The following is a 14,943-nucleotide window of genomic DNA, read 5'->3' on the forward strand; positions in this document are numbered from 1 at the left end:
TTTTATTAACTTTATTTTAGGAGAGAATTGAAAATAAGCAGCTATTCCAGCATTAATTTTCACGTTATAAATTTACGCCGTTTACTATGCAGCGTAAATAACATGTTAACTTTATTCTATGGGTCGGCACGATTACGGGGATACCAAATATGTAAAGGTTTTATATGTTTTCCAACATTTGCACAATAAAAAGCCTTTTAGAAAAAAATTACTTGTTTTTGCATCGCCGCATTCCAAGAGCCGTAACGTTTTTATTTTTCCGTCGATGTGGTCGTACGTGGGCTTGATTTTTGCGGGACAATGTGTAGTTTTCATTAGTACTATTTTGGGGTACATAGGACTTATAGATTAACTTTTATTTTATTTTTTATGGGGGGAATGGGAGAAAAGAGAGAATTTTGACGTTGTTTTTTGCGTTTTCTTTGGACGCCGTTCATCCGGCGGTTTAATTAATATGTTCATTTTATTGGTCAAGTTGTTACGATCGCAGGGATACCATATATGTGTATGTGTGATTTGTTTTGACCGTTTTACTAAATAAAACCACTTTTTGGGCCAAAAAAGTAGTTTTATTTGACTTTGACTGTAATTATTTATTTATTTTTTTCACAAACTTTATTTAACTGTTTTACATTTTTTTTTTTTTGTCCCACCAGGGGACTTCACTATGCGATGTGCCGATCGCATATATAATGCTTTGGTATACTTAGTATACCGAAGCATTATTGCCTGTCAGTGTAAAACTGACAGGCAATCTGTTAGGTCATGCCTCCGGCATCGCCTAACAGGCAGATGCTGAAGGCAGACCTGGGGGTCTTTGTTAGACCCCCGGCTGTCATGGAAACCCGACGGCGACCCGCGATTTGTTAGCGGGGGCGCCGATCGGGTGACAGAGGGAGCTCCCTCCCTCTGTCAAACACATTAGATGCCGCTGTCACTATTGACAGCGGCATTTAATGGGTTAAACTGCCGGAATCGGCGCGCGCTTCGATTCCGGCAGTTGCAGCAGGAGCCAGGCTGTGTATAACAGCCGTGCTCCTGCCGCTGATCGCGTGGGTACAGTCTCAGTACCCGCGGCATCACAGGACGGATATATCCGTCCTCCTGCGCGAACTAGCAGCTGCTGAGGACGGATATATCCGTCCTTCGGCGTTAAGGAGTTAAAAGGTAAATATAATAGGATTGTTATCACTATTTTGTGCCTTCAGGAAACTATTTTTGGAAGTTTTTAAAAAACAAACAAAAAAACAACAACATTTTCTCAGCATAGTTACTAAATGTTATCATTCGATGTCTGAGACTTCCTACCACAATATTCAGGTTTGGTTCATCTGACCGAACACAATGACTTTATATCAGAAAAACTCATATTATAATAGTGCTGAATAGTGTAACCTGCAACACACAACACTAGTAGAGACAACGCTCTATCCGCAACACAAGGTAGCAGAAGTTTACATGACTTTTAACAGGGCGACTACTACAAACCGCATTGTAGGCCATGAACCGATACCAGACCGGCTGCATCCCAGGGTGTATATTAATGTTAAAAGCACCTAATAACACCAATACTAAAAATCCTGTGCAAATAAAAAAATTACCCAATGTTTGGGTTTCAGACCATACAGACACATTGTATAAACGTTACCTTGTACACTTCACTAAAACCGCCTCGACCTAGTAGATGAAGTAATAAATAACGCTCGTTCAACGTAGGGTGATCTTTAAACCTGGAAAGATGAAAAAAAAAGAAAAAACTTGAAAAAATGCATTATAAATACCAAAAATGGAAAAACGGTCGTAACAACAGTTTTGGGGGGTGAAGTGAATGTTTCAGGTAATTTATTAAAAATGGATTCTGAGGCGTTCCGGATTATATATACTTACTGTGAATTATCTTCATTGTTAATTCTTTTCAGTTCTCGAATGTGAAGATTTCGAACTCTTTCTAAACGCTCCAACTCCGCCTGGATTTCTGCTTCTTCCTGCAAAACGACAAATAGCAAGATGACGAATATGCCGGTTATGTCTCGGATATATATTTATTTTTCTCTAAGAATTACTTAAACGGGTTTTCCCATCAGAGACATTTATGACCTATCCACAGGATATGTTATAAATGTCAGATAGATGCGGGTCCCACCTCTGGGACCTGCACCTATCTCTAGAACGGGGTCCCCTAAACCCCGTTCTGCCGCTCTGTGTTGCGGATGAATGAGGTGAATTCCGACCATAAAAAAGTTTATATGGTCGTGAGTTACGAAAACAGCGTAGCTCGCTGAGCTACGCAGTTTCCATAAGTTCCATATAACTGAATAGTAGTTATGGAAACGGCGCAGTTCGCATGCTACGCTGCTTGGTAACTGCCATTCACTACTATGGGTGTTACGGAAACAGCGTAGCTCAGCGAGCTACGATGTGTTCGTATCTCACGACCATAAAACCTTTTTTATGGTCGGAATTCACCTCATTCAGCCGAACACAGAGCGGCAGAACGAGGTTTAGGGCGCCCGGTTCTGAAGAGAAGTGCAGGTCCCAGAGGTGGGACCCGCATCTATGTGACATTTATTATATATTCTGTGGATAGGTCATAAATGTCCTTCATGGAAAAACCCCTTTAATATAGAGACTTTCATTCTTTTCCCCACCTTGATGTTTTCTTAAAGGAGTTGTCTGGTTACAGAAAATTATAATTTTTTTGGGGTATAATGAAAAGCTATACAATTTTCCAATACACTTTCTGTATTAATTCCTCAAGATTTCCAAGATCTCTGCTTGTTGTTATTGAGTAGGAACATTCATGGTTTACTTCCAATGGATACAATTTTGTCCATGGTCACGAGATGGAGACACAGGTGCCTGGCTCGTTACAGTTACAGTGTGTGTATGACAGCTGTGTGTTCTAATGATCCCAGCACCTGTGTCTCCATCACATGACCAGGGACAGAATTTTATCCACTGGAATTAATCAATGAATGTTCCTACTGAATAACAACAAGCAGAGATCTTGAAAATCGTGACAAATTATTACTGAAAGTATATTGGAAAATGACATAAGTTTTAATTATACAAAAAATAACATTCATTTGCTTAAAGTGGGCCATCCTTTTAAAGGTGATTTGATACCATTAATAGTTTATCCGCAGAATGCGCCATAAAATGTCAGACAGGTGGAGGTACAAAAATTGTTCACAGGCCCATAGATTTTCTATTGGGTCCGCACTCCGTTACATCGGCTTTCTGAGAAAAGCCAAATCAGAAACCAAGTGGCTCAGCGCAAACCTGAGCGCTTCTGCCGCTTCGTTTTAGTGATCGGTCAGGGTCGGAGTGCTCGAACCCCCACCAATCAAAACTTCTGAAATGTCACTATGACATGTCAGAAGATTTCTGAAGCTTTAGTTACCCTTCAACTGCAGTCATATTTGGGATCTGTATCACAACGATGCCAAATACTGTAGCAGTGAATTCCTATAGAGGGGTTTTTCTTCTGCATGCTACAATATATGCCATATATCAGACAACATTCCCTAGTAGAACTAGTTCCGGCACTTTTAGTAAGTAATATCGTACACATACGACAATCAGTATGGAACAGTACTGACTGCAATATAGTGCAAAACATGAGAGTTTTCAGACTAAAATGCACACAGGTCATGTGTATGAGGCTGCAAGTGTTTTTTTTGGGGGGGGGGGGGAGGGGGTTTAGGGCTTTAGCAAAACTAATTTAATCTTTATTTTTTTGTTCTATAGAAAACCAGTTTCAGATTTTGCAATAACACCTTCAGTCATATAGTCCGAGATAAGAGATTTGACCCTAGACACCAATGAAACCAGCAAAATACAATATATAGAGATGCATACACTACCCTGACACAATATACTACCATGGCAGCAGTGTATATACTATATGCAGAGAGGAGAAACACAACACTTTGTCCTGACAGGACTTCACACTAGACAGGATACCAAAGAAATGTCTGCGACAAAACAACAAAGCAAAAAACAATAAGGAAATAAGAAAAAGAATCATAGCAGCAGCGCACACAGCGCCTACAGGTCCATAATATGTATGCATTGCCCCTAAAGGTGCATTTGCTGCACGTATTATATGGAATATTTGTCGTTAAACACAAGAACATATCCCAAAATAAAGGCTCTCCCACTTTTCTCTCCCAGGATCCTTTTCTGGCAAGAAATATGCGAATAGAAAAGGGGCGACAAACGCGGCTGAATGAATGCGCCCCGATTACGCTTTAACCCCGTCAATGGTGCAAGGTTGGGCTTCTCAAAACTGTATACAATCCTTTACACAGCAAACACGCCACAAAGCAAATTCATCTAAGAAAGTACCATTATTTTCTTTGAAGATTAGTTAACCAGCGCTATTGCGGTCTGCGAGAAAACCGCTCCGTCAGGTACCCAAATCAATTCATCCATTGACTAAAATATATGCGAAAACACAGAAGACAATATTCCACAGACGGCAGCAGAAAAGAAAATCAACAGTCATTGTTTCCGCAGGCGGCAGAGCGGTACTTCTGAGGCAAAACCCTGAATACAGTTTATCAATTTTCGTTATTGCGCAAATGTAGCCATAATCACTGCAGAACATGGGCACACACACAAGCGTTCCACTTCTATGGAGAAAAAAAAAAACAACCACAAAGTGCAATATAACCTGGAATATTATAAACTAACTCAATGACAAACATGAATTACCTTTTTCAAATGTCCAAGTCTAAGCTTAAAAATTTCTTCCTGCTCGTGATATTCAGCAGGGGTTAACCTGAATAAGGAAAAAAATGGTCATGTAGTCATTAATATTCACCAAATGTAAGATGGACGGACTAGTCAGAGTATTTTCTACAATAGTCAAATAGCAGGAGATCTCAGCATAGTTTATAGATGACATCTGACCATTTTTTAAGTATATCTGGAATAGAACATTCCGACAACAGAATAAAATGACCTCACTTCATCTAGTGCTCCTGCCAGCGCAAGGAAAGTTGGAAGTAGCTGATGAAATGATAAAAGAAAAAAAAAAAAAAAAAGAACAAAATGTATTTCTGCCAGCACTGGGAGCAGCAGACAACCTTAAAAATCAACTGCACAATGACGGTAAGAAGAGCGTTCTCAGCAAATGTCTAGCCTTCCATATTATATATCTGAGCATTAGCATTCACACATGCAAAGTCTATAAATATGGCATAAAAAAACAGTATTAATATACTGTGTAATATGTATATAGCTTAAAGAGGTATTCCCATCTTGAACAATTATGGCATTTCCTGAGGATATGCCATAAATGTCTTGATCGATGCGGATCCCACATCTACGACCGCACCTACAGAATGGGAGTCCCCAGTCCCGCCTGGTGAGGTGGCCGCCTCATCCAGGGTGAGAAAGAAAACAGAGGTTGGCCGGGATTACAAAAACAGTCACGCTTGCTGTGCTACGTGGCTTTCATAACTCCCATGGAAGTATACAGGCGATACGGAAACATTGTAGCACAGCCAGCTTGGCTGTTGCCATAATCTACGCCACGGATTCCCTGCATGGAAACAGCGGCCAGTTGTCTCCTCACCAGGTGGGATTAGGTTTGGGAACCCCCATTCTGGGTATAGGTTTGGTTCCCAGATATGAAACCCGCATCTATCAGACATTTATGGCATATCCTGTGGATATGCCATAAAGGTCTATGATGGGAACCCCTCTTTACAGAGGTTACGTATTTATAAAGACTGACAGAATATCGTTAGTTATGCGGTCAATATATGATCCGTGCGAGTCCAACCACAGGACCCCCATCAATCATGAGAATGAGGGAGCAACTGGCGTTCAGTGGAACGCCAGAGCATTTTCTTGGGGAAATAATAGCCACAGACTGTTACAATGCAGAAACCTTATCATAAAAGAAAATACAGCGAATAAATTCCTAGGCTATGCATAAAAACACTATGGGGGGAGATTTATTAAGACTGGAGTTTCATACAACAGTCTTTAATAAGAAACAAGCAGGAATTAGATGCGCCAAAGTTATTAAGCGGAGTGCGCCTTTTTAATAACTTTGTTGCATCGCTGGCTGTCCGTGCACCACTGAATAAAATCTGCATAGATTTCCGACCAGTTTCTGTAAAAAAAAAAAAAAAAAGTAAACATGGAGGGCAGCGGGTGGCCATGCCCCCTTCTACTAAGCTTCATCCATTTATTTATTTTCTTAAAGGGAACCGGTCACCAGCATTTCCCCTATTAAACCAGCAATACCAGGTGGTAGTGGGTGAAAAATAATTTCTATATAACCTATAATTGTCTACTTAGTCGGCTCTGTAGCTTTAGTATTCAGTTTTTTAGTGTTCCCACACCGCATGCAGATGAGCATAAGAGAGTCAAATCTTCATTCGAAAAGAGTCAAATCTTCATTCGAAAAGAGTCAAATCTTCATTCGAAAAGAGTCAAATCTTCATTCGAAAAGAGTCAAATCTTCATTCCTCAAGTCTTTCCGAGTTTGCTCCGCCTCCTTACTTTTGATTGACAGCTCGTCTTCCCCCAGCACACAAAATCCCACCCTTGTGCATTGATGTCCTCTTCTGATGTGTGCGCAGACAGTGACACCGGATTATTACAATAAAAAGCGCAAAATGTTTGCAGACCGTTATTTACAGTTGGAGGAGGAGTTTAGGAGCGGGGATAACGGCAATGAACAATCGATAGCAGCGGCCAGTGAGGGATAAGTAAAGTTCAATAGGTTAAATGCTGGTGACAGGTTCCCTTTAAGGGCTGTGAAAATTATTTCCAAGGTATAAATAGACTTTGAATGGCGAGAGCGCTGGACATGGCTAAAAAGTTACAATATTTGGGCCAGTTGCGACCTTTCTACGCCAGAAAACATAAAAAAGTAAATAAATTCACCCTATTTTTCAATAATTACTAGAATTCTATGGTTTACCAAGTTTACTGAGCAAGAATGTATTCATACAATATCTATATGATCTTTGAATAAAGAAATTTTGTTGCAAGTCCGGTGAGTGCCTCGATATCTTCTATTCGTTTGTATTCATACAATACATGCATTCATGCTATAGAAATGACTTCATTACCAACCTGTGCATGTCAGCACAGATAGCCAATTAAAATTATATTAACAATTACCATTATAAATGAATAATTCTGCCCCCGTTCAGTAGTGTTAAGGGTCCTTCTATGTGACGTAATCATGGACCACATGGGCTCCCACACTCCATGCTCAATCTGCATTTCCACTGAACGCTTCATATTCGCGTAAAGTGGAAGGACTATATATGTTCATATGGACGGGATATCACAAAAAGGACATTCACCTTATTCTTTACATAGGGATTATGCTTTTCTACACTGCATTATGGGTGCAGAATTAATAAAGTATAATGGCAAGTTCCTATCATTTCTATATGCAGATGATGAAAACTCACGGAAACCCCTTTAATGTACGGTCTCATATTGCTACATTAAATGATACCTATGACCCCAGGAACAAGCACACAAAGAGCAACAACTTACAATTGGGGTAAACTAGGTTTCAAAAAGGGGTCGTTTTCTGCCCCATTGACGGCTTTGTTTTTCCTCTGCTTTGGTTCAGAATTGGAGGATGGGGTCTGGGCGCTATTTGTAGATGGTGGTTTTCGCTTAGCTAGTTGCTTCCTCTGTCGTTCAATATCTTCCCTCTGCTGATTTACCCATTCTTGTTGCCTGCAAAACCGCAAAAACAAGCATAAAAAAAAAAACACAAAAATAATCCACCAAAACATCTGCAAAAAAAACGTGTCCTAGTGACAAACACATGTATGTCCGGTATAGTATCTAACGGCGGTGTGCATGAAGACTTGGACATAACAATAGCGTTGGAGCGAAACATCAGTTTAGTCCCCCTCCCCGTTTTTTCACTTGCACCTCCATTTATGTCATTTGTGAAAATAAATGGAAGGGAGAGTCAATCCCCATTAATAGCAGTGTGAAAGGACCATTATTTTATGTAGCTTGAAGAAGAAATATATGTTACATATACCACTCCAAATTTTTATGCTAAGCAAATAGTAAAAGAAACCAGATGCGGATATGTGGACGGTATAAGGTTATATAGTCAAACTGCATATTGGACCAATTCTACAATGAACTGTGCTGGTGACTATGATGACTTTTCCATGAATGTCCTCGGAATACAGGCTTTCCTGAACCTTCCTGAAAACAATTTAATATGCCACGTATTTCTTTGCTTCAAGCCTCAGATGGAACTTTCCTCAGCTGATCTTTCCTGCCAGTAACACAATGACATCATCTGGCTCATGAGTGATAATTCTAGAAATTCAATAACAATAGACTAACTTGACAAGGTTTTGAAAAGCAAATCCATCTGTCCATTGTTCAGTAAAGGAGGCCCCGTGCCGGACGGTGGTAAAGTGTCCCAGCCGCAATCTGTCCTGCATGCTCTTCTCTCTGCTCGCAAGCTTCTCCTGAGTGCTCTGTGTTAAAGAAGCAGAATATCCATTGGCTTTTACACAATACTTACTATCCAACTACAAGGTGACCCTGTATACAGAATGGACGGATATATAATCAATTAAAGAGACCTGTCACTAGGTCCTAAAATCTAAATTACATATGTTTCTTTTAGCCCGATCCCTCCCTATTCCCATCGCTGTGTTTTCTTCCTACTCCCCTCCCATTCCGGAGTTTTTGTTCCCCCTTCTTTTGGCGCCCGATATGTAAATTCACTGTAGCCGACGGGGCGTGAACTACAGTGAATCTTCCTGAAGATAACGCTGGGCAGCCCCATAGAAATGAATGGACTGGAGGTCGAGCATGGGCAGTACAGCTCTGTTCTTATGGGGCTCCTCCCTGGAACGGCAGAGTAAGCCCGTTTTCGTGTTCGGTATGGGTCTCAGCGGGCGGACCCCCACTGATCAGATATTTGTCATCTATCCTGTGGATAGGTGATAAATAATAATGGGAAAATCCCTTTAATAATAGGAGACTGATGGCAGACCTGGAGGCCTTCAATAAGCCACCGGCTGCCAGGTCAAACAATCGGCACCCCGTGATTTCGACATGGGGTAGGAGGGGTAATCGGGGACAAAGTGAGCCTTCTCCCTCGGTCTAACTGCTTCGATGTCGTGGTCGCTATTGACTGTGGCATCTGAGGGGTGAAACAGCTGGGATGGGAGTTCTCTCTGAGCCCGGCAGTTGTAAGTGGAAGGTTCAAACAGTCTGCACCTGCTGTGTATGGCACGGGCTCAGCTCCTGAGCCATCTTGGGGTAGCGCACATTCGAAGTAACTGTACATCGGATGTCGCCAAGAGGTTAAAAGCAATAGAATTATGATTGTTGGGGTCCCCTTCCTGAGACTTTCATATTTTTTCCTAATTTAAGATGATCCTAGTGTTTTTTTGTAACTTAGAAAATTTAACATAGCGCCTGGATGAAAGACATGTGCGTATTGGCTGTATCATGCATTTAACCAATCAGCAGGAAGCTCTCATGCGAAAATGGATTCAGATGTCCTAAACGACAGCAGGACAACTTTTTGAATTATATAAAACCTTTAAAATGATCTCTGGAAGTAACCCACTTTAAGCTTTTTGAACACATACTTCTCACATGAAGATGGCTGAAATAAGGCTGCAATTACGTCTGTATGACATAGACCCGAACCCCCCCCCCCCCCCGCCAAACACACTTAGATCGTCATATGGGTCCATGGTGATCTCGGCTCGGTTTGCTTAAACCCCAGAGAGTCCATATCTTACGGTCATAATACTTAGACTTGATTCACACGAGCATGTTACGTCCGTAATGGACGGACGTATTTCGGCCGCAAGTCCCGGACCGAGCACACTGCAGGGAGCCTCGCTGCAGGACAACTCTCCCGTACTGTAATCATGTTTTCAGTACGGGACAGTAGTTCCACAGAGAGGCAGGGACTACTAGCATCGTACATAAGTATGATGCTAGGAGCCCGGCTCCCTGCAGTGTGTTCGGTCCGGGACTTGCGGCCGAAATACGTCCGTTCATTACGGACGTAATGTGCTCGTGTGAATCCAGCCTTATGCTTAAATGTGGCCACATTGCAATCATCTGAACGCAGCCTAAAAGTCCTTTCCATTGATCACAACTCACCTTTTCAATAAGAAGTTTTTTGCTCATTGAAATACATTTATTTAACCTCTCTTTGTATTTTTCAAGAACTTTTTGCTGTTCATCTATTTGTCGTCGAAGATCACAGTTAGTCTGGAAGTTGAAAAGAAAAAACGTATTACAAAAACTTCACAATACGTCGGGTTATTATTTCCCTATTTGAATGTATTACATCATCCTGGTACTAGAGGCGTTTTATTCCTGTCACCGGATAAGTGTACTACATGTGTGTCTGGAGCTGATGTCATTACATACTAGTCTATTACTCTGGCCTTTCCTTCCTGCCCCTGCATTCTCCATACACGACACATGGCATTTTTACTTCTGCTTCTCAATTTCATCCGGTAATGTTTACAGTTCAAAGCCAGACACAGCGGTAATGCTTTGTGATCTCAGACGCTGAACGCTAGATCTTGGACCAGTGCGTTTCACTGCATTTTAATAGCAAGTTTTCTTATCACAACCTTTTTTGGCTTAGTTTATACTGCGAACTTAAAATCAACAAGTACAATTCACAAAAATCAACAATTATAGGGGTTTCCACCATTATTTGGCCACAGACAGGAAGGAAATCATCTTTTTAGTTTGTAAGCACTTGTATAAGGGTATACATCAATACAGTTATATAGTCCCCTGTGCAGGAACCCATGATACATGAGGAATTTAGAATTTTGCACATTTTGGCAGATTTCTATTTTGCGTCTATTACGCTTTTACACCGCTCTCCAAAAAAAAAAAAAAAAAAAACAACCTGCGGCTCTACAAATTTTGCCAGAAATTGGTGTCAATCTATGCACCAGCTGGTGTAAATTTCACTTTGTATCGCATGGAGTGTCCAAGATGCGACAAATTTATTAAAAGGAGTGCGCCTCTTCATAAAAGTAACGCATCTTACTGCAGGGGGCTTCAGTCTAAGGCCTCATGCACACGACCGTAGTGGTGTGCACGGCCGTGATTTGCGGCTCGGACGGCCACGGGGCGTGCATATGGCTGCGTGCATTAATTTCTATGAGCCTTGACACTGCAGTAATAAGACATGTCCGTTCTTTTTCTGGTCCTGGCTCCTGGGCCATGCACGGACAGTGGAAACCACAGTCATGTGCATGGGCCCATTGAAATGAATGGGGCCGCAATTCACCGGCAGATTTGCGGCCGCAAAAATACTTTCGTGTGCATGGGGCCTATGAAACACCAGTCTGGGCCATAGTTAACAGATTCACAGCAGATCCTATGGAGATTAGCTGGGTTGGCATTGATGGTAGAAGGACAAAGGGCAAACAACTGCTTTAGAATACACTCCTCCATGCTATAGTAAACTTTAGACCAATAAGTTACTAGCCATTTGATGAAATAAGGAGACTTGCTGCGTGGATTTCAGAAAAACTCTGAAGCACCAACATTACGAAACTGCAACCAAAATGAAGATGAATACAAGTAGTGCTAGAGCAGTATTAAAGCGACCCTTCAGTTCTCCTTAATGTGGAATGTAATGTTAAAGTACCTGGTGCTCCCCTTTTAAGGGTTTCTATCACAGATCTGCCATTTCCCGACCCCCTCTGCATTTATCTAAATCGACCGCCAGCTACTTAGTCTACCCTATGCACACTATGCACCGGTAGACTGAGACACTCCCCTCTGCTCTCAGATGGACCAGCGCCGATGACATCAGCACTGGAAGACACAGGATGTACGCAGTGCTGATGTCATCAACGCTGGTTTATCTAAAAGCAGGGGGGGTGGGGGAGTGTCTCAGACTACTGCAGCACATTGTGAATTGGCTAGAGTTTGGAAGCTGGCAGCTATTTTAGATGAATGCAGAGGGGAGGGGGAATTGGCAGATCAGCAGTAGAAATGCTAAAAATGAGGGGACCAGGTACTTTAACTATATATTACCCCAATAATATGAAATTTTTATGGACAACTGGAGGGTCACTTTCACTTTAAGCTGATGGTGCCTTAGGTTAGTGATACAGTCACGTTCACGACAAAATTGGATAAATTATTTAGTCTGCTCTCGATTTATGTATGAAAAGTTGGAAAGTGACCATAGACAGCTGAAGAGGGTGGGAAGGTGAGTGGGTATATGCATTTTCCTTCATGTTTGATCTTTTGTTTTAAATATTTATTGCTACTATTATTGGCCAATCTACTCTACATATTGTTTCTTTTAGACCCAATAACACATTTTAGATTTTGCGCTGAGATTTCCTATAAAATTGAGAATGAATGAAGAAGACCTAACACTGCTTTAAATGACTAAGAAAAGAAAAACTGGCAGCAAAGCCGGAAGCCATTCAGTAGGAGGAATTTTCCATGTATGTGTGCTTCTTTTGTATCTACCAGCGCACATTACAATTCATCTGTGAACTCTAATTGTGCTACCAGCGGCATCAGATAAAATAACCCCGTCTGCCTCCCAGTCTCTGAATCTAAACTGTTAACATTTACTGTCAATTCCTTGCCTATTTATCTTTGCAGTAGTTATTTATGGAGGATGCACTGCTGGGTATTTATAGGATGACTATTCTATGAGATGTATAGCAGCCCCGTATTAGAGGCACAGACTGCTACAAAAAGCAATATTCCATCCAGCCCTCCAAGAAGGGAAGTAATTAGAACATGGCTGATCCGTCAAGGACATTCCAAGGACTCAGCGCTGAGCCATCATATAACGGTGCAGAGATCACGTGTAGATCTAAATCCAGTAGTGACAAGACACTGGTATAACATGATCCCAGGAAGATGACGTACATCAAGAGTATATGTTGGATGTAAGTGCCACCCAAGTTATATATAAAATACACAATAGGTTGGTTTTATCTCTTATTCTATATACCACAATTGAAATTTATTAAGCTTTACCACTTAGTATATACCAATAGCTGGATGCAACCAACCTCAATAGACAACACGTAGACCGCATTATGTGGACACTTGAACATCTTATTCCAAAACCATTGATACGGATTATTTCAGGCATTTGGATACCCCCCCCCCCCCTCTTCTTCTGCTACAACAGAATCTACACTTCTTGGAAGGCTGTAACGTGGCTGCCTGGGGGGATTCTAGACCTTTGAAATTGGCATCGTCAGATCATAAACCCAGACATGCAGTAGGCGTTCACGTTAAATGTGTTTAGTGCGGATGATCACGATCGGGGTACAAAGAGCCCTGACCTTGAATGCCACCAAACTGGACACCCTTCTTCATCGGCTGGGTTCACATTGTGTGTTTTTGAAATGATGGAAATACCACCGCTTTTTTGCCATCCTCGATACTTTTGTGAAAAGGGGTGTTGCTTCAGGGGAAAGGGGTATGGTCACCGTGGCCTGACAAATTTATGGCAAAAAAAAATGGCAAATTATAGTGAAAATCGACGCCAGCTACTAGCTGGCATAGATTTCACTCTATAGTGCGTAGCAAGGTAGAGGCCAGGGCTGGGCCCCTACCTTGCCCCCCCTGATAAGAATACACCCCCATTAAACATTTAAAATGAAAAAATATAAATAAATGATACTCCCCTTACTCCTCCTCTCCCTTATCACTCCTGCGTGGCTAATACAACGTAATGACACTGGGCAGGGTCAGGACGTTAAATGTGACGCAGAACTGATGAGATTCAAGGGCTGCGCCGCCTATAAGGCCCTGGCGCTGCTCGGCGTGATGAGGGAGCTGAAAGGGAGAAGAGCAGCGGTGAGGTGAGTATGTGCGTGTTTTTTTTCTATTGGCGATGTACGGGTGATTGATGGCGCAGACAGAAGATGTGACACATTTTACTTCAACTTTTCCTACTATAAAGACTCGTGTATGAAACGCCAGTCTTAATAGATTGCCCCTATAGGCTTACAGCTGGAAGAGTTTGCAAAACGCACTGGTAATTTAAAAAAACCCAATGCATTTTTTTTTAAAAATGTAAGCGTTTTTTCATCTGCATTTTTCTTTCCAACATATTGGAAACGCAACAAAAAAAGAACAATGTGAACCCACCAGATAAAATCCTAAAACGCACAATGTGAACCCACTCAGGTAAATCCTCTTGGCCAAACATAAATAGACACACAGTTTTCTTGATTAAAAAATATTTTTAATTAAGAGATGAAAGCTTTCACTAGCTTAGTGTTATAAGGAGATCTAGCATCTGGTCACCCAGCATTCTCCGATTCCTCAATGGTAGGTCCAATTATACAGGGATACCCGCACCCACTTCCAGGACCACCGCAGAACTAGGTAGGATTCTGGTAGCAGCTGTCAGACACAATAGACCTGAGGATTCCTGCAGTCACTCACTCCTTCCCACCTCATAACTGGCAACGTCCAAAAAGGAAGAAGTTTTATCTGTACTAAATGTTTGCTACAGAGAACTTGTCACTTATTCTTTGGTCGCCTGTGCAATGTTACCGGTTTGTCTTTAATGCAGGCTGCCATCTTTACTTCAGTTTAGGAGAGATGAGAAAGCATCTATAGATAATCCAGGATAAGTCCCAGGCATGCTCAGTGCTCTTCAGAGAGAGCTTTTCAATAGTAGGATTATCCAGAACAGCTGAATCACGATGTTTCCCATCTTATCTGGGTACAAGGTCCTATGTGTGTATAGCACATCTCCTTCATGTAGCAGCAATCATTGGAAATTATAAACATTTTCAGAAAATGTGATTTTCTTACTATGCATTCTTACCTTTAATAACTACTATATGAAAGAGACAAAACCATACTTCTCTCTTCTGGGCTGCACAGTATAATACATCTCACAGGAGCTCACAAAATGTTGCATATCTG

At 41.5% G+C, this 14,943-nt stretch overlaps 1 protein-coding gene across 4 annotated transcripts in view; it reads right to left on the reverse strand.

The window, feature by feature from the left end:
• TLK1 (tousled like kinase 1) overlaps positions 1-14,943 on the reverse strand; it is a 207,942-nt gene that overhangs the window by 14,127 nt on the left and 178,872 nt on the right. For all 4 annotated transcript variants that reach the window (XM_075829437.1, XM_075829438.1, XM_075829436.1 and 1 more), the window contains 6 exons: positions 10,150-10,260; positions 8,359-8,495; positions 7,537-7,725; positions 4,720-4,786; positions 1,888-1,985; positions 1,649-1,730 (listed from right to left, as the gene is read on the reverse strand). In XM_075829437.1, the coding sequence (XP_075685552.1) occupies positions 1,649-1,730; positions 1,888-1,985; positions 4,720-4,786; positions 7,537-7,725; positions 8,359-8,495; positions 10,150-10,260 (684 nt within the window). The remainder of the gene's footprint in view (positions 1-1,648; positions 1,731-1,887; positions 1,986-4,719; positions 4,787-7,536; positions 7,726-8,358; positions 8,496-10,149; positions 10,261-14,943) is intronic.

The sequence above is a fragment of the Rhinoderma darwinii genome, chromosome 6 (assembly GCF_050947455.1).
Source record: "Rhinoderma darwinii isolate aRhiDar2 chromosome 6, aRhiDar2.hap1, whole genome shotgun sequence".
Taxonomy (NCBI): domain Eukaryota; kingdom Metazoa; phylum Chordata; class Amphibia; order Anura; family Rhinodermatidae; genus Rhinoderma; species Rhinoderma darwinii.